Below are 22,960 nucleotides of genomic sequence, written 5' to 3' on the forward strand. Positions count from 1 at the left end.
TCCAGCCCACCTCAGTGCCCTCCCTTCTCAACAAAGTTACACACCCATGACATCCCCTAACCACAGGGAGACACGGTCTAGAATGTGGCTCTCATCTGTTCGGTAGTGCATCTCCGGGTCACAGAACAGACTCCAGGGAAAGTTCAAAAAAGCTGACGTTCCTCCGGATTCCAGCTTGGTGCTGAGACTCAGTGCTCCATGAGTATCTGTGGACTTAGCAGTCTCTGAGGTATGCCTGCAGGGCCACCTGGCTGTCCACGAGAAAATTAAACAGTATCTCGGAAGCTGGCTTGTCTGTAGCCATCTCCCAGACTCCTGCGCCCCCTACTGACCAAGAGGGAACCTGCAGGCAGGACAAAGTTGGCCGGCAAGATAAAGAACTGTCCTGATGCAGGGCAGATGACGAGGCTATCTGGCCTCGCTGGGGGTTCCAGCTTGGTCCACACCGGACTACAGCATTGATTCTGAGCTCAAAGTCACGGCACGGTATGGCCTCTTGAAGCACCCTGCACGGCCGCAGAGCCGGCTTAGAGTTTGTCACTCAGCTGTAGGCTGTCGCTCTCCCAGGTACCTCTGTGCAACCTGGAAGGGCTGCCCTGGGGAGTCCGATTCATGTAGTTCTGGATGGCAGATGCGCAGTCCAGCCGCTCCATAGAGGTCATGATGCTGTGCAGGTCTTTCAGGCTGCCATTCTGTTCCTCAAACAATTCCAGAATGGCCGCGGCTGGGCTGCGCTGGCAGGACAAGAACCTGTCTCCAAGGGACAGGGGTAATGGTGAGAGGAGAGCAGGGAGCTCAGGAGCACTGTGAGATCCGCCCTGCACCTCTGCACCCCAACCCTGAGCACCTCTGCACCCCACCCCTGAGCTCTGCTCCTGCTAGCCTTGCCTACTTCCTGTAGAGGGCGGGGCTTTGCAAGGTGAGGGCTCTGCTCTTCTTAGGCCGGCCTCACAGGTCTACTAAAGCACGCTTAAGCAAGCTGTGGGGAGCAAGGCAGTTAGCAGCACCCCTCCATGGCCTCTGCATCAGCACAACTCCTCCCACTCCCACCCTAATCCATCCCCCAACCCGGTCCCTCCCCACCCCCCCACCCCCGTTGAGTTCCTACAAAATGGCAGATAAGCAAATAAACCCTTTCCTTCCCAAGTTGCTTTCGGTCATGGTGCTTTATCACAGCAACAGAAAGCAAACTGAGACAGGTGTTAGCTACAAATTTCACACTCGGGAACCATGAACATTAAGAGAACCAACCAAACAAACCCATGCTTTCAGTGTGCTTATGATTTCGTGTTGGATCGCGTCCATAGTTACTATGACGACCCGCCATTGTTCTGGAACCTTTCAGAGTCCCTTTTACTTAGAGGCCAATCTTCAACTCCTGACTGCCTCCTTCATCCACCACCTGGTGATGCCCTGCCTTTCTGACCTGCCCTCTCCTCCTCCCATTCTAAACCTCCTGCCCTGACCAGGCCCATCTCTAACGTAGTTTGCATATTCTGCGCCTATTCTGCACCTCAGCTGCTCCCCACAGCTAGAGCATCCTCTCTGGTTTCCTCTCTGGCATCCTTTCTTACTCTCAAGTCTGCAGCCCTCTGGTTATTTTTTTCTTCTTCTTCTCCAACTGTTTGTGTCTCTCTTTTCAGTGTTCTGAAATACTGAACACACACAGGGGGCACAAGGAATGTTTGCTGTTTTTCTCAAGTTCTCAAAGACCCTTGTTATCCATCATTTGTGCTCCTAGGAGGTGAAAACCTATTTCACTCTTGGATGCAGGCACATAGACAGGCACTTGGCAACTGTTTAAATCTCCTCTGCTTCCAAGGTCTGGCTCTAGCTCATCTCTGACGACTGCATTCACAGCCTAGACTCTAGGACCTAGCAGAGAATGGTTCTTCCACTGGTCCCTTTGTGAGCTCCTTGGCAGGAGCCCCAGCTGCATTGCTACAATGATTACTAACACCTACTGTGTTAACAAGCGACAGGCTTCCTGCTACACACTGTACACACAGCATCCTATAATCTTTTCTGTGCCTTGGGCCACAGTGTGGCAAGCTAGTACCAGTGACTTGTATCGCTCCTTGTGAAATATTTATTGCGCACCTACTATGAGACAGACATCAGCTACATGTTGTACACACAGCATCCTATAATCTTCTTTTCTGTGCCTTGGGCCACAGTGTGGCAAGCTAGTACCAGTGACTTATATCGTTCCTTGTGAAATATTTATTGCACACCTACTATGAGACAGACATAACTGATCTCATGCTAAAAGAAAGGGATTGGTGTTCTGGGGAGACAGCGAGGTGCTCTAAATTCTGCAGAGGCACCTGGTACCCTTTTCTTCAACTGTGGGGCTTTTGCTACTTTTTCTCTTTCAAAATTTGTAGGACAGGCACAGAGGCGTGTGAGCTGGAAACTGACTTCCACAGAAAACATATAAACGGTGTCCACTCTACACCCATCCAAAGGAGGAACTAGGAAGAAGGAGCTCAGTCAAGCTCAGACATACAGATGGTGGCCTTTTACACCACCCCATCAAAAAAAATCCCTGAGACTATTTTTAAAAAGCAGAAATCTTAGTGTCTGTTGGTTTCCTTCAGCCCTGGACTTGAACAATGTTAAAATAAAACTCTGAAAACTCTGGAGTAGAGAACAGAGACCCTCAGGGCCACCTGGGACCAAGTCACCTTCCCCAGTCCCTGAGAGCATCTACCTGTCTTCTGGTCTTTGTCTCGTAACTAAATTGTAAGGCAGTGATAAGGAATTGGAGTCTTTCCCCAGCTTGGCTAAACTGGGTGTAACTATTTTTTTTAATCAGTTTCTGTTTCTCAACTTCTTTGGAAATACTGGGAAAAGAGGTGGCCAGTGTACAAACCTGAGTGTCTGGTGACTGTCACTTTGGACCTTGAAGATGTAGAATCAACAGAAAGAGCTGTCCCAAAGGGACTCTGGAGGGACTCGGTAGCTGTTCACTAGCTTTCAAGTCACCCCCTTGTCCCTAGTCCAGCTCCCAGGATGTTGGGAAGTCCCCCCACCGGGCTTCTACCACTGTAGAAGTGCTTGCTGCTTACCGGATCCTCATGCCACAGAGCCCCAGGTGGGAGGCCAGTCTTCGCCAGTCATTCCCAGTGACACTGTTGGGCTCCAACAACATCTGCAGTTGCTCAAAAAGCTCCGGAGGTAGCCTGAGGCAGGGAGCAGGGTGTTCACAGAAGGAAGGTTCCATGCCTTCCTTGTGGCTAGACAGACAGTTCAGTCAGGTGCCACACAGCCACGCAGTCCTGAGTTCAATAGTCAGCGCCCATAGGGACAGTCTAGTGTGATGGCATGCACTTGCGACCAGCCACGGGAAGAGAAGGAGACCAGCAGATTTCTGGGGCTTGCTGGCCGTCTAGAGCTCCAAGTTTACCTCAACAACACCCATGGTTCACCTCTGGCTTCCATGTGCCTCTACACACCCACATATAAGAACATTCACTCACACACACACACACACACACACACACACTCACTCACTCACAAAGAAATCCAGTCACTCTCCCATCCTCTCTACCTCCTGGTGCTGAGACAGGATTGGCAAACATCCCCAGGCAGCAGCCAAAGCCACCTTCACTCACCTGTTGCACAGGGGTGGCTGGGAGACAGGAGGGGGTACTGCCCAGGCCTCCTCCTCTGATGCCTGGAATCTGAGGATTTCCATGTATTTGGTTTGCAAGCCCTGCATCATTACCAACAGGGACAGGGAAGACACTCAGGGAATCATAAGAAACCACCCCTGAACCCCCCTCCATTCCTCTCTTGCAACCTGTCACCAAAAGATACAACCCCCTCCCCACCCAGCACCCTGGACCCTCTTCTTCCCAGACTCCAGAACCCCACAGTCAGACTGAGGCTTGCCCCTGAGAACAGGAAACCAAACAGGGTGCATCTTATGCTGGCAGTGGCAGAATACAGAAGACACAGACCACCACCCAATCACAGAGCCTGACCCCGAGCTGTCCTCCCCAAACGACAATGTGCGACGGTCTGTCCTCATCCTGTGACATGCCACTTTGTTTCTAACCACTCTCAAACCTGACATGTTCATCTCTTCCCTGAGGTTGTGGGAGGAAGCAAGGGAGGGAGGGAAGGAGAAAATATCTACCCCACCTGCTCAAGACCTCCTTCCTAATCACCCCCTTAAGATAGATGGAGGAGGCCAGGTCTTCCAGATGCCCCCTAGCTGACCTAGGTTGGAAGAAAGAGTTAATGTAAGGTTTGGTTTTTTTTTTTTAAACCTCTGATACATCCATCCATCCATCCATAGAAAGGGCTCAGGGATGGAGAATAGCAAGGGTACCAGAGATCTGGCATGGAAGCTCTATGACAAATGTCCTCTTTAACTACTTTGCTTTGTAATTAGGACCCTACGCATTGTGTACCGGACCCATCCCCCTTCCTAGACCTTCCAAGGCCCTGCCCTTCCTCTGCGCCTCTGCACAACTCACATCCTGGAAGGTGTGCATGGTGACAATGATCTCATTGGTTAATGCCGAGCACTCTTCATTCCCATTGGCTACAAAGAGAAGCAAGATGGGTGAGCAAGAAAAAGACTCCGGGTAGGGCTGCAGAGCAGGGTGGCTGGGGGGGTGGGGGGAAACAGGAATCGAATCGGGCTCCTGGCCTACCTGCCTTTCTCCGGAAGCAGAAAGAACGGAAGGGGCACTTTCCGTGCCAGATGTGGAGATGGGGAACCAGCTGGCTACTGCTGTCATCCACGTTCTCCCAACCTGAGGAGAGACGGAGCAGAGGGCCTTAGAGAGTAAGTCTTTAATGGAGGTTGTGGGGAGGAATCAGGATGACTCAGGGTCTGAAGCAAATGGAAATCAGTGAACTTGAGGGGACACCCCAAAGTGACTGTTTCCATACTACTAGTATACGGTATACCAGCAGTATACTACTACTAACTACTACTAACTACACACACAACCCTTCAGCCACCCATCCTCTACCCGACCTCTTGAAACAGCAGAATACCCCCCAGAACCGTGGCTATCCACAACCACACAGAGGATTCCAGAAACACGGCCCGCAGCTTGAGCTTTAAAAGGCCCTGGCAGGCAGACAGACTCAGAACACGACTCCCAACCCAAGGTTCCTCACACTTCCAGTCTTCCACCTAGCGTCCCTCTGCTCTGGGGTGGCTGGGAGTGCTGAGCGGGAGATAGAGGGAAAAGGACAAAGTCCGGAGATCCTCACGAGGCCACTGGAACCTCAGGTCAAGAAAACAAACTTGGAGTTTCTGGATTTCCTGGAAAGCTGGGGCGGGGGGTCTCCGAACCTCCCTCTCATCCAACTTCCTCCATGGGGCCCACTGCCCTCACCCTCAGAGATGTACTTGAGCTTCAGGCACTGGTCTGATCGGGTCCCAGTGAAATCGAAGAGCTGGCAGGGCCCGCGCATGCGTCCTCCGTGCGGCTGTTCATTAGTGATAGCCCACTGCAGGGCGCAGGGGGTATTGTTTAGGAAGTAGACCCGCAACTGTAGGTGTGTCTGCCCTGGTGCCAGTGGGGAGCAGAACATTGCCAGCTGCAGCCACTTGCGGGCTGTCTGGCCCATGGGTGTCTCCAGGACGCAGGTGTAGAGGCTGCGGAGAGAGACGGTGGCAGAGATGTACGCATAGGCACCAGGAAAGCCCGGATCGCAAGGTGTCTACCACCAGGCTCCTAGCATTCCAGGGATCTCTATGTGGGTGAGAAGACCACTCCAAATAGGCATTGAGGGAGGACCAGGTGAGGGGCAGAGTGGCTTAGAGGGTCAAGAAGTGAGTGGGCCGTGAGGAGCGGGATGTTCGTCCCGTTATCTTGACAGACTCGAGAATCACCTCAGGGACAAATCTCTGGGCATATCAGTAAAGAAGTGTCTCACTTGAGTTACAAAGGTGAGAAGACCTGCCCTGGTGAACAGGATGGAATTCTTGGACTGGTGGGGGGGATGGAGTAGCAAGAGTCATCTCTTTTTCTAATGCTTGGCTGAAGAGGCCACGTGACCAGCTACCTCAAACTCCTGCCGCTGTGGTTAACTGTACCCTTGCGATGGGAACCCGAGTAACCATTCCTTTCTTAAGCTACTGTGTCAGGTCCATTGTCACGGCAGGAAAGAGCATTACTAATACAGTAGCTGCCACCTCCTGGGAAGGAGAGCCAGTGTGCAATGGTCCCCATGATCTGAAGGGGTCCTGCACATGGTTCTCTAGTCAATGGATGATAAGGATCTGGGAAGCAGGGGACTTAAGAGCCTATTTGGACAAGCACCTGAAAGGGACAAGCTATCTGTTTAGAGACCTTCCTGAACAGAGACACAGGGTAATCAGAGGCAGCTCTAAAAAGATGTGAAGATGGGACAAACTCACTACAGGAGTGCCCAACCTTTTAACACTAAAACACAATGATGTCATCCACAAAGTCACACTCAAGAACCATGCAATTGAGTTTCCAAAAAAAAAAAAAAAAAAAAAAAAAAAAAAAATCTCCAAATGTTCTAAGCAAAGTCTACTGTTTTGTGTTGGGTCTTGTTTGTAGATTTTCAGGCTGTCTGGGGCCTGTGGGTTGTGGGTTGGACATGTTTTCCAGACAGAGGGATAAGTTGGATCACATACCTCCACATAGGCACTGAGACAGCCATAGGACACGGTCTCAGATGGGGTTCTGATGACAGGACTATCGTGAACATTAGAACAGTGGGCTCTGAGAGGGACACGCAGGTCTAAGAGACTGTCAAACCATCCTAAATGAATGAAGGGGCAGGCAGTTCTGACAAAGATAAGGAGGAGGCGGGCAGAGAGAAAAGACAGTCAGAGAGAGACAGAACAGGAGGAACGGCCAATGGGGACAATCAGAGACACACAGGAGGAGGACAGGCCAATGGAAGAGGCTCACCTGAAGTGAGAAAGCAGGATACGACACTCATCCCTGGAGGTATAAGTCCCCGGCTGACCCAGGGGCCGCCAGTCTTTGGCGTCCAGCAAGGAGGTATTGCTGCTGTAGGCACAGACTTGACTGGGTTCCTGGGCACAGTGCTTGAACGTGAGTGTGCAAGGTTTCAGGAAAGAGGCCCCATGAGGGCCACAGGCCACCACAGGACTCACTAGCCCCTGTCTGTGAGATAGTGAAGGGGCATCTGTCAGGTCCCACACCAGAATCAAGGACACCCTCTCCTGGCGACCCACGGTCACAGCACCTGGAGGAACAAAGAGTAGAGATGAGTCTAGGAAGTAGAAATGCTCTGCCCCTTGAAGGCGGCCCGTCATCGCGGGCACAGAATCAGAGCCCAGAGCCCATCAGAATGCCGAGAGGCTGTATGGAATGAGGAAGTCCACAATGAGCTAACTTGGGGTGCAATTCCCAAGTGGTCATCCGTTTCCCTCAAAGTATGGGGATTCGTGTGACTCTGAACCACACTTGTCCTTCTTTCAGTAGGAGAACTGTCACGGCAGGCTGTCTTTCAAGCCAAGCATTTTACTTCCACTTGCTGAAAAGCTGTGTCTCCCCCGCCCCAAAATGTGTGGAGACTCATCTTTAGAGATGCCATCTTTGGAATCCAAAAAAGCTAAACGATGAATACAGTTTTTCAAGTTCCAATATTCTCTGCGGGTGGAGTTCATGTGGGGTACCCCAATCTGCTGTCTTTTAATTTTTGTTGTGAGCCTAGCCTTTAACGGCTGAGCCATCTCTCCAGTCCCCTAAGCGGGTGTCTGAAGAAGTATGTGCCCAGGAAGCTGGGGGCGGTTACCTGGCGGAATGAGCAAGGAGATGCCCGTGTCTTGCAGCATCAGGCATCCACCACGGTGATCCACCTCTCGAGCAGAAAACACCAGTAGCTTATTCATCAGCTGTCGGATGACAGTCTGGCCCCGGGTAGGCATGTGGAGTTCCTGGTAGAACGCAGCCACCTCCGGTAGTATGGGGGCTGGGCACTGCCTTGGGAGCTCATACTCTGGTAATGGACTGGATCGGGACACTGGCTCCTCTGGGTCATCCCGCTTCCGGCAGGCCCCAGGCAGCCACTGACAGCAGTGCCATCGGAGACACTGAACCAGGAGAAGAACACTGGCCACAGGGATCCCCACCAACAGGAGGAACTGGACAGGTTGGACAGAACTCTCCTGGGGGCTCATCCGCCTGGTCACTCAAGGCTGCTGGCTCTCCCGCACCCCTGCACCAGCCAAGGTCAAGGGCCTGGAGGGAAAGTGGTTAGAGTCAGTGGGACTAGCCTAAGTCTTTTTAATTTGTGAAGGCCAAGGCTAGATAGACTACCTGCAGAAATGCCCCTCTCCTTTCTTTTTCCCATCCCCCACTCATTCATTCACACACACACACACACACACACACACACACACACACACACACACACTCAAAAACCTTCTAGATCTAGGCATGGTGGTACAGTACACATCTCTAATTTCAGCTCTTATAAGGCAAGAAGATTTGGAGTTCAAGGCCTGCCTGGGCTACAGCCAAAGACACTGTCTCGAAAATAAAGAGCTTCCCACAGTTCTCCTTGACCTAGTTACAGCAGAGTAAATCCTGGGGCATAAAGAACTTGTATTCAGAGTTAGAGGACAGGAGTTCAAAGCCTGTGGTCACTGGGTCATTATGTTTGTCATATTGCAGTTTACCCCAGTGTCTTTGCCTGTCCAAATATCCACTTCCAAGTCAGCAGCAATTTGCACCTATAATCCTAGCAATTAGGAGGCTGAGGCAGGAGGATCCTGAGTTGCAGGTCAGCCTGAGCTACATAGCATCTCAGAGACAAAATCCATCTTTGTCTATAAATACTCATTTTTTAAATAGTGTGTAAGGGAAAAAAAGCAACCGCCAATCTCGTGAACATAAAATACATGTATAGACAGAAGGAATAGCTTAAGGGTGGAGGGTTCTGCATACATGAGGCCCTGGATTTGAGCCTGAGTAACATGTTAAGAAAGTACAAAGTACACTGTGTGCATGTAAGAAGAGAGGGAGAGAAAGAGAGACAGGGAGACAATAGTTATTTAACCCAACATATTCAAAATGTTATTTTGTCACACTGTGGGTATGAACTCCACAGTCCACACACTCGGTTCTGTAGTGATTCCTGTCCTAGAAAGAGACTGGCAGGGTACAGCCCCGATCTGTTCTACTGATCAGCACTGAAAATTGCGACAACTGGAGAACACAGAAATGAAGTCTAGCAATCTCTCTATTGGATTTGTTGCCACAGGCTTGTCCTTTGTGTGAGCTTTATGCTTGTGTGTCTATGCAAGTAGGGGAGTGCTGTGAAAGTCAGATGGCAGCCTTGAAAATCATTCTTCAGGAACCATACACCTTAGTGTTTTCTTAAGGTTTACTTTTATCATTTTTAATAACATACAGTGGAGGAAGGGTGTGTGTGTGTGCATGCACGTGTGCTCACACACGAGTGCAGCGCCTAGAGAGGACAGAGGCATCAGATTCCCCTGGATCTGGAGTTACAGGCAGTTGTGAGCTCCCTGACATGGGTGCTGGGAACCAAACTCTGGTCCTCTGGAAGAGCAGCAAGCGCTCTTAATCACTGAGCCACCTCCCCCGATCCCACCTTTTTGTTTGTTTGGTTAGTTGGTTAGTTGGTTTGGGCTTTTACTTACTGATGTGCTTGCTTTCTTGCTTCATGTACATGGGTGTTTTGTCTGCATGTCTACACACCAGAAGAGGGCATAAGATCCCATTGGGAGAATAGACAGTGACAGATGGTTGGAGGCCACAGTTTGGGTGTGGGGAATTGAACTCAGAACCTCTGGAAGAGCAGGTAATGCTCTTAACTGCTGAACCATCTCTCCTGCCCCTGGGTTGGGCTTCTTTTGTTTTGTTTCTCTGTTTTTTGAGACAGGCTCTCTCACTAGGACTTGGAGTTCACCCTGGTGGCATGGATGGATGGCCATAATTCCCAGGGATCCACCTCTCTCCACCTCTCCAGTTCTAAGATCACTAACGTAAGCCACCACACCCAGATTTTTCCATGGGCACCAGGTATCCAACTCAGTTCTCATATTTGCACAGGAAGCAAACTGCCCACTTGAGCCTTCACCCCAGTCTGTTGGGGGGTGGGAGGAGATGTGGGGTCCCAGGACTTTGCACATCCTAAGCAGGTTCTCTGTTACTCAGCACTAAGTCCAGTCTGATGGTTCCTCCTCAAACTTACTGAAGGCGGGAAGAAAAAAAATAAAAAAAAAAAAACTCTTCCTGGAAATTAATGGGGTTGGAGTGAGGTCATGTCAGAAACACCTGTAGAAGATAAAGCACTATCCAGATGTGTGTTTATTTATGCCCCTCCTTCTGCTGGAAAGGTCCGAAGGTAGCTCTCGGGGATCCGCTCAGTACAGCATGATCAGCAAAAGTTAAAAGTGGAAGCAAATAAGAGAAAAAGAGGAAGAAGGGGGAAAGGTGGGGCCTACGCAGAGGCTGAATTGAAGTTAGCCAAAAGTGCATGTTCACTGAAGGTTCACCTGGTAACCTAACAGCGGTAGCCACTGGAAGTTTGGGACTTTCTGGGACCCCCCACCCCAGTATACATGTTACCTTCCCTGCATCTGTTTCCACCCCTTCTATCTCCTTCTTGAACTCTGTTAATTCCTAACCCTCCACACCCTGATTGGCCTGGCCTTCCAATGCCCTGTGCATTCTGGCCCGCGGCTTTGGCAGCCCCGGTGATACCCCAGTCCTGGAGTGCTTTACAATCTCTCTGCGGTCAATCGGCCTGAGAAGCTCTTCCTTCTACATTGTCACACCAGCTTTCTCACTAAAATGAGCATTTTCTGATCACCAGGTGCATATCAGGCACCAGAGGAGGCTCCAAAAGTGCCAGCCATGTCTGCTGAAGGAATGCAGTTCCTCCACCTGGCAGTTGGATTCCTAGAGACGTGATGTCCTCCTTCATAGGAGGCTTCTGTCATTCATCGGGTTGCGCACTAACCAGAAAAATTTCCACTACTCTCTTCCCCTCCACCAGTCACCTGACGCTAAGCTTAGACACTTCACTCCCTCCTGAAGACCTAAGAGACTTCTCCCCCTTTCCAGCCCCTTCCCAAAAGGGGCAGACATTCCCCTGCCTTCTCGATGGGCAGATGGTCCTCTGAATCATCTTCATCATGAAGGCTCTGAGAGGGTCCTGTTTCCCCTACATCCTTACTGAAGATATGTAGAGGAGATGGGACTTTGCTCACTTTACCTTGAAACACAACCTAGAGGTGGAGCCTCAGCCAGGCCACCTGCAAGGCCGCAGGTGAATGAGGCAAGTGGTAGTGGCCGGAAGCTAGCTTAATTAAGGAGGCAAGCTCCCCCCTTCATCCTCATAGCCTTCGCTGCTTTCACTATTAATAATAGTTACAACCATGAAAACTGTAACAGTAACGGCTAGACTCACATCATCCTCACATGGGCCTCTGAGCTGGTGCTGTTTGTGTCTTTGTTGCACAGATAAGGAAGCCAAAGGGGTTTTGCCTGCTGCAGGGATGAAGGAGGATTGTTAAGGAGCAGCAGCAGATGTACAGAAGTGATGGGTTTAGAGAACCCCACACTTGTCCCGTTCCTCATTTGTGCCTTCATTCCTGGGGTAGGGGAAGGAGAGGGAGGGAGGGAGAGGGAGGAAGGAAGAAAGAGAAAGAGAGAAAGAGAAGGAGAGAGAGAAAGAATGGCACTGGATAAGAAAAGAAAAGAAGTGAAGAAAGATGGTTCTGCTTTGGGATACCAGTACTTAGCCAGCTGAGGCAGAAGGATTAAGACTTTGAGGACATATAATGAGACTGTATCTCAGAGGAAGCCAGGCAGGCAGGAAGGAAAAAGGAAGGAAGAAAGAAAGAAAAGGGGGCTAGAGATGTCTCCATGGTTAAAGCACTGGCTGCTCTTTCAGAACTCAGGAGTTTGATTCCGAACACACACATGGGGGCCCATGACCATCTGTACTCTAGTCTCAAATGATCTGACCTCTTCTGGTCTCTGTGTGCACTACATAATCATAATACATAATACACAGGGGTGGGGGCAAAACAACTCATGCAAAATAAGTAAAACCAAGAAAGTGGAAAATAGAAGAAGGAGGAAGGGGAGACATGGAAAACAACAGAAGGAGAAAGAAGAGGAAAGAAAGAAATGGAGGGGAGAGAAGAGAACAGGAAAAGAAGAAGAAGGAAGAGGGGGAACTAGAGGGAACAAAATGGAATAAAGGCATCTCTGGGTCCCAGGGAAAGTAACGACATTCACGCCTGCCCATTAAGGTTTCAGTGGCGGGGAGGGGCAGATGCAAGAGGATGGAATGGGAGGAACTACTCTGTTACTATAACAACAGCCTTCTCCCGGCCTCTAAAGACCAGAGTCCAAATCCCCTCCACCTCATTGGGCCATGTCCCCTGCTCAGCCGCCTCACCTGGAAAGTTATTGTGTACCATTCCACAGCTCCCTGGGCCTCTCAGGGGAGCCTGCTTGTTTCTCTGGCCTGAAGCAGCTTAACTCTTCCCCAGCTCAAGCCTGGGGTCCAGCCGATCACTCTTCCAGACTTTCTTAGCCCTCACCTCATCCCACCCCACCTCCCGCTCTGATCCCAAGGAAAGGAGCCAAAGTTTAGGTAGGAGACTAGTCCATAGCACTACAAGTCATTGGCTTCTCCAACTCGGTGTGGGACTCCTCAGAACCCAGTTCTTCCAACTCCTCTGTGTCCAGAGTCCAGAGTAGTCTGAGTAGCACTTCCCCCAAGCAAGGGGCATTCTAATTCTGTCGTCGCCTGTCTGCAGAATGGAGATCCAGACTCTTGCTGCAAAGATCTGTTCATGTTTGCACACACTCAACCCTCCTCACCTTCCTGTTTCTCACCACACCTCCTGATAGAGTTCCAAGCGCTTTGTGAAGACAGTAGTAAGTAGCAGCCTAATCTGGGCTTGGTGGCACAAGCCAGTAATCCTAGCTACCTGGGAGGCTGAAGAAGGAGGATCACAAGTTCAAAGCCAGCCTAAACATACAGAGAGAATTCAAGACCATCCTGGGCCATGTTGAAAGAGCCTATCTTAAAAAGTAAGAACTCAGCATGGTGGGGCACACCTTTAATCTCAGCACCTGAGAGGCAGAGGCAGGCAGATCTATGAGTTTGAAGCCAGCTTGGTCTACACAGTGAGTTCCAAACCGGCCAGCCAGGGCTACATAGTAAGACCGGGTCTCAAACAGAAACAAAAAGTCAAAAGAGGACTGGGGATGTAGCCTAGTGGTGGAACACTTGTCCTGTACACCCAAGTCTCTAGGTTCAAACCCCAGTACCAGAAAACACACACACACATACACACACACACACACACACACACACATACACCAAGACAGAATGAATGAAGCCACACAGAGTTCAAGGCCATTATTCATGAGCACATTTTACATTTTCACCAAACACAGTAGCACCCACCCCACCCCACCCCCAACCTCCCTCACACCAGTCAGCACTAGTGCTTTCTTGAGATCCCCTTCCTTCTCTCCTCGCACCACCCCACAAGGTGGCAGACCCAGCTCATCACTGGCTCGTTCCTGGACCCCATAGCATGCCCATTCCTTGCAACGGCCCCAGATGGTACTTGCCTTAATCGACTTGCAACTCACTAGGCCTGTCCAGAAGCTATAACGTCCTCTGTAAAAAACAGAGAGGTTTGCCAGACCAGTCTCCAGGCCAGCAGACAAGTAGACCTGGGCAGGGAATCCAGGTAGGTGTGGCCTGCCACTTCCTGGCAGTCCTCCCTGGTCAGGCTGGGGAGGGGCGGGTGGTGGGGAGGCGGAGAGTGTCTTTGTCCATTGGCCAAGTCCAGGTGAAGCTCGGAGGTAGCAGAGGATGCCAGAAGTCAGTACACTTCCAAGCGCAGGTCTGGGAGGGAGAAGGAAGGAAGGCGGCTTTGGTAGAGGTTTTGCATCTAGAAACCCTCTTGTCACAGTGCCCTCTGCTGGGGAGCGGCCGTCTTTACCAAAGGCGGTATAGCCAGAAGACTAGGGAACACAACCTTCCACAGAGTTTGTCAGAAGACTGTGACCCGGACTCACCTTGGTAGTCTTGTTCAAACGCAGCCTCTGATTCCACAAGGTCTGGACCAGAGTCTGCAGCTCAAAAAAACTTCCTTGTGACAGTGCAGCTGGTCCAGGCGCTCTGGGTCTCTGTAGTCCTTCCTGCGCGGGGAGATCACACAGGTAGTGTGAGGAACCCACATACCTGCCCCTTTCCCCTCAAAATTGGTGGGACGCTGCCCTCGGTGGCTAGTTGGAGTTAGTGCTGTCACTCAGTCCCCTGGTTTACCCACCTGCTTTCTGAGGTCTGAGTACTGACTGACTCTTCAGCACCCGCTCATCTTTCCAGGGGCTCTTGCATTGACTCCGTATGTTGGTTTTTTTGTGAGGAGCGTTTCAGTTAGCGTGGGAATGCAGAAAGGCAATTCTGGGAAGAGTGTGGAGCTGAAAGCTGGGGAGATACTGATCAATGGGCTACAGTTTGATAGAATACGTTCTGGTGCTCTGCTAGACTGCCGTACAACGATGTGTCTATAATTAGCAGCGGCGTACCTTACATTTTGAAGTAGTTAGAAAACAAGATTTCGACTGTTCTCACAATTCCAATGATAATGTTAGAGGAAATTAATATACTAATTACTTGGATTTGATCATTACAAAGTGGATCCGCATATCAAGACATCTTGCATTATACCCAACAAACATATAGCTACCCAGCAATCAAAAATAAAATGCAATTTTTAATTTTTTTTCATTTTCATTTATGTGTCTGTGTGAGTACATGCTATCTGTACATGGGGGCTCTCGGAGCCCCTTGAGCTGGAGTTACAGGAAGCTGCAAGCCCCTTGGTGTGGGAACGGAGTTCAGATCCTCTGCAAGAGCAAAAGCACGCTTAACTGCATACTTAACTACTGATTCATCTCTCCAGCCCTAAATAAAACTTAAAAGAAGGGGAGAGGAGAGAAGAAAGGAAGGAGAGAGAGAGAGAGAGAGAGAGAGAGAGAGAGAGAGAGAGAGAGAGGGAGAGTTGGGGCCGGAAAGATGGCTTAGTCGGTAAAGTGTGTTGTAAGCACAAGGTCCTGAATTCAGAGGTCAGAATCCACCTTTAAAAACTCCACAATCCAAGAGCTGGGGAGGTAGAGACAGACAGGACCCTGGACACACTGATGAGCCAGCCTAGCCAACTTGAGTTCCAGGCCAGAGAGAGAGCCTGCCTCAAAAAATAAATAAATAAATGTATGAATAAATAAATAAAATGTAGACCCCAACGGAGGCTCGAGATTGTTCTCTGACCTTCACATGTGCATAACAAACATATCCCTCATCCACATGCACATGCATGCGCATGCACACACATGCACACACATGCACACACACACACATATCAAAATAGCTTTCTCTCCTTTCCTTTTTGGCTAATTATCCTCCAGCCTCCTGTCCCTCTCTGCAGCCCCCTTTCCTCTGCTTGCATCCTTGGGTATAGATGGGAGGAAGAGGGAGATAAATATACCCCAGAGAGGCCTTTTGGATGTCACTAGGAATCCATGGAGAGCAGCCAGCCTGGTAAAGGGGACCTGGAGCCTTAAGGACAAGCAAGGAAGGGTGCCCAGAATTCTGACAGAGAACAAAGAAGGGAGGTGACTGTCTGTTACACAAAGCTGAGTCACACAGAAAACCGGACTTTGCCAGCAGACAGGGTCACTCTCCCCTGACCCCCTTCATGGTGGCCTGGAGGTAGAACATTGCCAGGAAGCCCCAGACAACTCCTGTCCAGATTCCCTACCCACCTCCACTGCCTGCCGCCTTCATCGCTGAAGCACAAAGTGCTTGGGGGCCGGGGAAGCTCTGCTAACTTCCAGTTCCCAGCCTGGCAGAGGCAGGCCAACCAGGAGGCTGTAACTAGGGACTGTGTTCATGGGTCATGAACTCATTTCCAAAGCTGGTGCTTGCCTCACTGGGTGACAATCTGGTTCTAGAAAGGCTCTGGGGAAATCTGAGGGCCCCTAGCATCCCCAGGAACGCAAGGCTGGGTCGCAGTGATAGTGAGCATGGGTACCAGTTGGAGATGGCTCCAGGCTGGCCTGTTTGCAGAAGGTCCAGACCTCACCATCAAGGGGGCTCTCACCAAAGTTCTATGCATCAAGAAGGAGCTGAAGTGAGAGGGAAAGAGGAAAAGAAAAAGATCCATGGGGGAGTTCTTGACAATAGACATAAACTCTGGACTCATTTAATCCCTAATATCAGACACACACACACACACACACACACACACACACACATTCTAACAGACCAGAGAAAAGCTTGTGGATAAAAGCTGTCCGGCAAATAGCAACAGAGACTCCCCCACAATGTCACCTCCCTTTTTATCAGAGAAGGGCAGGTCAGCAGGAGCCTGGCTCCACCCCTTTCCAGTCCCTCTGGCTTGTGCCTTATACACATCCTATACCATCAGGCCCGGGAGGCGTGTACCTGAGGTAAGTCAGGAAGGCCTGGAGACAGGAGGAGTGGACAGAGGGTGGGCATGGTCAGTAAGGGAGACCCAGCACTGGATTAAACACCCTGAGACAGAGAGGTGGGAAGGCAGCGGAGTACGTAGACAGTGAGAAGCGGATCTGCCCCATGACCCGTCAGTCACTCTGGAACACCAAGACACTTGGATTTTTATTTCTGCCAGGTTCCACTGATGTTAAATCAGAGGCTGAAATACAATAAGCAGCTGAGATTGGTGCTGGCTGTGCCCTTAGTTTGAGGAGTCTAAACGTTGGCCTACATGCAAATAACACATGAGGAAAGCAACATTTAAATGAGATGCAAGTGGCAATGGCTTTTTTTTTTTTTTTAATCAAAGACCAGGCTGTTGTGTTCTTCAGGGTCAGACTACCAGAAATCTGGACAGCTGCATTTAGAGACCAGACCTGTGGGCATAGGGAAATGCGGAGCACATCCCCAAGGAACCAGGAGCAGTCAGGAGAGAGAGAGAGAAGGCTTCCGAGAAAGGGATCCACAGTGTGTGTTGGCCACGCCTGAGTTGGGCAGACCAACCCAGGTGGGCCTCTTGAGTGTGCCAGTCTGCTCTAAAGAGATAAAATTGGGGCTGACGAGGAGGGCTACTGGGACTGTAACTGGCTCCTACATTAGGAACATGGTTGCTGTGTGACTTCCTAGGAAGATGTGGATAAACATCTTTTCACCTCAGAAAGGGCACTGATGAAAAACTAAAGACATGGTTCCAGCTAAGTTCAGCCTGGCAAACCAACAAATAAGCCTCCTAATCCTCCCTCCTCCCTCCTCCCTCCTCCCTCCTCCCTCCTCTTTCCAGTAAAAAAAAAAAAAAAAAAAAAAAAAAAAGGTTCAATTCAGAGGAAATCTCCACACAACAGTGGTACTTCCAGGATGGTCACTGTCAGCTTCAGTGAGGCACAATCCTTGAGATCCCAAAGGCTTGTCATTCACCTGGCGGCCAGGAGATGCTTTTAGAGGGAGATAAAGATTAAACCTGGTCCTGACTTCCAGGAGTCAGATGGTCATAGAGTGATGTGACCACCCCAGAGTAACCACACTGAAGTGTTCTTCAGTGGCTGCTGAGTGGTGTAGGAGAACATAAGGTCCAGTCGGGATAGTGGTTTCTACAGGTGGTTCAGGGGTCAGGACTAGAACTGGGCTCGAGGCAGGGGGATCTCCATGACTAGACTGCCAATGAGGAACTCTGGCTAAGTAACTGCAAGATTTGGGGGCCCAAGAGAACAGAGGAAGGCTTATCCCTGCATGTTCTCTGCCTCCTCAGATCTTGCCTCTCTGTGGAGAATGCAGCTTCAAGGACCTGTCTTTGTAGGGGTGCCCCTCCTGGGGCCCATCCTGATTTGGATGTTCACACATCAGCTTTCCAGTCGGTGTGAGGATGAGAAGAAGTTACCTTGGTGCCCACCCCACAAGATCATACTGTTTGTGTGGGCAACTGTCTACTCTGTCATGGGGTGAGTGTGTGGCCTTGCAGGGGTGGGAGCAAATCCCCCTGTGTGTGAACTTGTACTATACTCTGGCCTCCAAATGGATAATACCCCATTGTTTCTCTTCAAGTAGGGGTCCCCACAAGCAAAACTGTCCTGTATATCTAAGAGTTCAACAACCCCTTTCCAAACCCTCCCCATTTCCTGCCTTCTCTCCAGGACACCCAACTCTTCCCACGCACTTCCTCCCATAAGCTCTCCCGATTTATCTTACTTTGTGTGTATGAATGTCTGTGTTTGTGTGTCTGTTTCTGCACATGTTCATGTGAATGCCTACAGAGGTCAGAAGAAGGCATCGGATCTCCTGGGAATCAAACATGTCCTCTGGAAGAGCAGGAAGTACTCATTTTATTTATTTATTTATTTATTTATTTATTTATTTATTTATTTATTTATTTATTAATATACTGTAGCTGTCTTCAGACATACCAGAAGAGGGCATCGGATTCCATTACAGATGGTTGTGAGCCACCATGTAGGTGCTGGGAATAGAACTCAAGACTTCTGGAAGAACAGCCTTAACCACTGAGCCATCTCTCCAGCCCCATCAGGAAATGTTCTTAACTGCTGAACCACCTCTCTAGCCTCTTCCTTGACTCTCAAATGATGCTCACACCCACCTGCCCATATTTCAGAGGCAGGGTACTCTCCTGACAGCCAAGAGGCCTTATGCCAGAGGACCTTTATTCTACAGAATACCCTCTCTCTGCAGCTATGCCTCCTACCTGGTATGGAAGGACCTCGGAGGGGGCTTCCGGTGGCCCCTAGCACTGCCCCTTGGCCTCTACTCTCTCCAGCTGACCCTCAGCTGGACCTTCTTGATACTCCTCTTGGCAGCCGACAGCCCCGGGCTGGTAAGGCTCGTGGTGCTCCATGCTGGGAGGAGAATGTTGAGACTCCAGGGCCCCTTATACAGTTGAGATCAGGAACCAGCAGATGATACATTCAAAACCCCTGCCGTGTGCAGAGTGCCCCCCAGACATGGGATTTCTTGGGTCAGAGTACTGTAGAAAGGCAGAGGGTCCTGACTCTTGAGAAAGCATGCCTACATCTCCCCAATCCTTCTGCCCAGGCCCTCCTGGACCTCTTACTACTCTATGGACTGGTGGCAAGCCTGGTGTTCATCTGGCAGCCAATCAACAAACTGGCTGCTCTGCTCCTGCTGCCCTACCTGGCCTGGCTCACTGTGACCACCGCCATTACCTACCGCCTGTGGAGGGACAGCCTGTGTCCAGCATACCAACCTTAGTCGCCCAAGAAGAGCAACTGAGGCACCGGGATACAGGAGGAAGGAGGACAAGAGGGTGGAGCTACTTGATGCCAGCGGCCGCTCTCCAGGATCTTCCTGTTGCCCTTTCTCCTTGGACTTTGAAGATATAGAAAAGAAGGAGTGCTTTCTGACACGAAATAAAATCCTGTTGCCGACCTTGAGGGTCTGATGTAAGGCAGATGTGGATGCATGGGATGTGGGGCTGCAGAGTGGAAGCTTCTTTAGGGTGAACACACGCTGGGGGTGGTGGGCTCCACCTTCCCCCTCACATGCCTCCCCAAGCCCAGAAGAGGGCTTAGCACTTAGCACTTCCCTCAGAAACAGACCTGGGCCTGAAGATGGTTCTGTATGGTTATCACCAAAACAGACAGAAACCTGATTTCTATCACTAGGTTCCACATGGTTAAAGGAGGGGAAAATGGCTTCCAAAAGTTGTCCTTGGACCTCCATGTGAGCACTGTGACACACACAGGTACGCACCACACGTACACAAGTGTGCAAGCAGTACGTGTACATGCATGCATGCGTGTTGGTGAGCTCCTGTAACCCCAGCAGCATTCAGGAAATGAAAGCAGGAGGGTCAGGAGTTCAAGGTCATCCTTGAGGATACAACAAGTTAAAAAAAAAATCCTGAAATATCGCATAAAAGCAAACCAGAAAAACTGAGTACTGAGCGAAAGGACAGCAGCCTGATGACTCAGCAGGTAAAGTTCTGTGACAACTGACAACTGGGATGATCACAAGCCCCATGTGGGAAGAGAGAACCAACTGTCACAGGTTGTCCTCTATACGGATAGCCTCCGGGGGAAGGGCAGCCTAGTCCCTGGGGCTGGAAAGTTCAGGAATGGGGGCAGGGTCTGCCTGGAGGACCTGGAGGCCAGGTCTGCTTTGATATCTTAAAGAGGTACCTGGGCTGCTTGTCCTGGGTTTGAAACTCGGCATCATATAGTACACTTTCACACACTATGTAGACAATAGTGTAACCCTACCGCCGATTACATGTGTCATGCTAAGTCCTGTGAGAGGAGCGCTGATGAGCTAACAGCTGGTCCGGCTTATTTTATGTTCATACACTTTCATCTTCGATTATTGAGATACGTGCATCACCATTATGAGGAGAAATCTAAAAGGAGGGGGTGAGCCCAAGGTGTTGAGAGGGAAAACCAGATAGAGCTTCTTGGTCAGCCTTTGCTCTGGCTTCTTCCTTTCCAGGTGGCCTAAGTGATGCTTCCATTTTGTCTCCTCCACCTTTTGTTTTTTTTTTTTTTTTTTGTTTGTTTGTTTGTTTTTTTGTTTTTTGTTTTTTAACCTCTGTCTAAAAGTCCTCGAGGTAGGAGGCAGAAGGTGGGACTGTGTCCTTGACCCCTGTACATGACAAGCAAAAGGGTTCAGACATCTTGCAACAAGGGGTCTCCACCAGAGGCATGATGGGAAGTGGATGAGATCATAAGGGAGTTGTTTATGGCACCCTGCCCCCCATAGTGTGTGTGTGTGTGTGTGTGTGTGTGTGTGTGTGTGTGTGTGTGTGAGTACATGTAGATTGTATGTGTGTACCCATGTTTTCATGCCTCTGGAGGCCTGAGTAGATGCGCTCTCAATCACTCACCACCTTTCTTGTTAAAGCAGTGTCGCTCAGTCAAACCCAGCTCACCCTGGGGATCTCTGCCTTCTAAGGCTAGAGTTGCAGGTGGGTTCCCAAGCCTACCTGATATTTGTCTGGGTTTCTGGGAGTCCTCACAGTCACGCAGAAAGCACTTTAACCACGGAGTTATCTTTGTGGTCTTACTGTGTAGTCTCAGGTAACCTTGAACTCATGTGCCTGCTTCTTCCACTTCCCCAATGCTAGGATTACATGCATCAACCACCACACCCAGCACAAGACAGTGTGTAATACTAACCAGACACTCCAGAGAGGAGCCTGGGCATCAGTGCTTGTGGGCATCATACCCACTCCAGGACCTCCCCAGGTATGGCCAGGACTGAATATCGTAGATGTGTGAGCACCAGGACACTTCAGAGCACTTATGAAATGCATGTCCATGGGCTCCCAATTCCAAACCTGACTTAGTAACTTTGGGGGTGAGCTCCTGACATCCTCATGCTGACTGGGCTCTCCACCATTTCCGCCCACCGAAGTTCGAGGGCTCTAGGCTTGGCTCACTTCTCAGAGCCTAACGCCTGCAGCCAATGGTTCTGTGAACTCCGTCTGGAGTCTGAAACAAAGTTAGGCCTGTCAGAAAAGAAGCAAAGGTCTGCCAAAGGAAAGGCAATATTTGAGAAGGGAACATGCTGGCCCTTTCAAGAGCTTACCCACCAGAGCTGCAGTCTCTCTCTCTCTCCATGAAGGGAAGCTCAGACTGGCAGGACAGGTCACCTGTGCCCCAGCAGAGTGAACATTCAGTCTACCCGCCTTTGTCTCTGCAGCGCAGGGAGCAGTGTAGATACTCAAATATCTTTTATAGATTGGATGAACCTATAAATGAACACAGCCACACTTCCGAACAGCAAAAGCAAAATGCCAGTGCCCCTCAACCCCACTCTTGCTTTTGGATGAGTGAAAGAAAGATTTCGTAGTTCTAGAAACTTCTGATTCTGCAACCAGATGGTGAACCACTGCTCGGTATAGAGCCTCATTCTCCACGGTGTGGCCAGTGACCTGGCACCTGAGAGTCAGACGACCCTGGAGGCTGAGGGCAGTTGACTGCAGAGGCTTATAGTCTAGCCCTGGAGGCAGACTGTCATGGCTTACCTGTGAAAAGTACCCCAGGCTCATACATCAAGGGTGCTGACACAAAAACACAGCTCTTGGGGCTGAGGAGATGGCTCAGTGGGGAAACTGTTTGCTGTGCTCAGATCCCAGGCACCCACAGAAAAGCCACGCATGGTAGCACTCTGCCACCCCAGTGCTAGGACGCAGAGACAGGAGTATGGCTGAGCCTTGCTAGCTGGCCACCCTAACAGAAGACTCAGTGAAAGCTCCGAGCTGCTGCTGCTGCTGCTAAAATAATGATAATAATGATAATAATAATAATAATAACAATAATAATAATAATAATAATAATAATAATAATATAGAAGCTAGGTATGGTGGCTCATGCCTCTGGCTTCAGCACTCTAATACATACCAGCATTCAGGAGGCAGAGGCAGGTAGATCTATGTGAGCTGACGGTCGAGATCTACATAGTGAATTCTAGGACAGCCAGAGTTGCATAAAGATGGTGGTGGTGGTGGTAGGGGGTGTGTGGGGTGGTGGTGGTAGTAGTGGTAGTGATGGTGGTGTTAGTGGTGGTGGTGGTGGTGGTGGTGATGGTGATGGTGGTGGTAGTGATGGTGGTGATGGTGATGGTAGTGGTGATGATGGTGGTGGTAGTGATGGTGGTGGTAGTGATGGTGGTGGTGGTGATGGTGGTGTTAGTGGTGGTGATGGTGGTGATGGTGGTGATGGTGGTGGTGATGGTGGTGGTGTAGGGGGTGTGTGGGGTGATGGTGATGGTAGTGATGTGGTAGTAGTGATGGTGGTGGTGGTAGTGATGGTGGTGGTGGTGATGGTGGTGGTAGTGATGGTGGTGGTGATGATGGTGGTGGTAGTGAGGGTGATGGTGGTGGTGGTGATAGTGGTGGTAGTGATGGTGGTGGTGGTGATGGTGGTGTTAGTGGTGG

General features: G+C 50.2%; 2 protein-coding genes across 2 annotated transcripts; one reads left to right on the forward strand and one right to left on the reverse strand.

Annotated features, from left to right (window-relative positions):
* Positions 1–527: 527 nt before the first annotated feature.
* UNC5CL (unc-5 family C-terminal like) lies at positions 528–8,155 on the reverse strand (the record flags this gene model as incomplete). Its single annotated transcript, XM_080917439.1, has 8 exons — positions 528–750; positions 3,072–3,185; positions 3,618–3,718; positions 4,488–4,555; positions 4,668–4,769; positions 5,364–5,626; positions 6,918–7,218; positions 7,771–8,155. 8 exons carry the CDS (start codon positions 8,153–8,155, stop codon positions 528–530), a joined length of 1,557 nt encoding a protein of 518 aa, XP_080773565.1.
* A 9,671-nt stretch (positions 8,156–17,826) lies between these two features.
* On the forward strand, positions 17,827–19,278 carry TSPO2 (translocator protein 2; the record flags this gene model as incomplete). The annotated part of the gene is made up of 3 exons (XM_080917396.1): positions 17,827–17,996; positions 18,742–18,883; positions 19,102–19,278. The coding sequence occupies 3 exons, from the start codon at positions 17,827–17,829 to the stop codon at positions 19,276–19,278; spliced, it is 489 nt and encodes a 162-aa protein (XP_080773522.1).
* Between the last annotated feature and the right edge of the window lie 3,682 nt (positions 19,279–22,960).

Source organism: Micromys minutus (genome assembly GCF_963924665.1).
Source record: "Micromys minutus genome assembly, chromosome: 5".
NCBI lineage: Eukaryota > Metazoa > Chordata > Mammalia > Rodentia > Muridae > Micromys > Micromys minutus.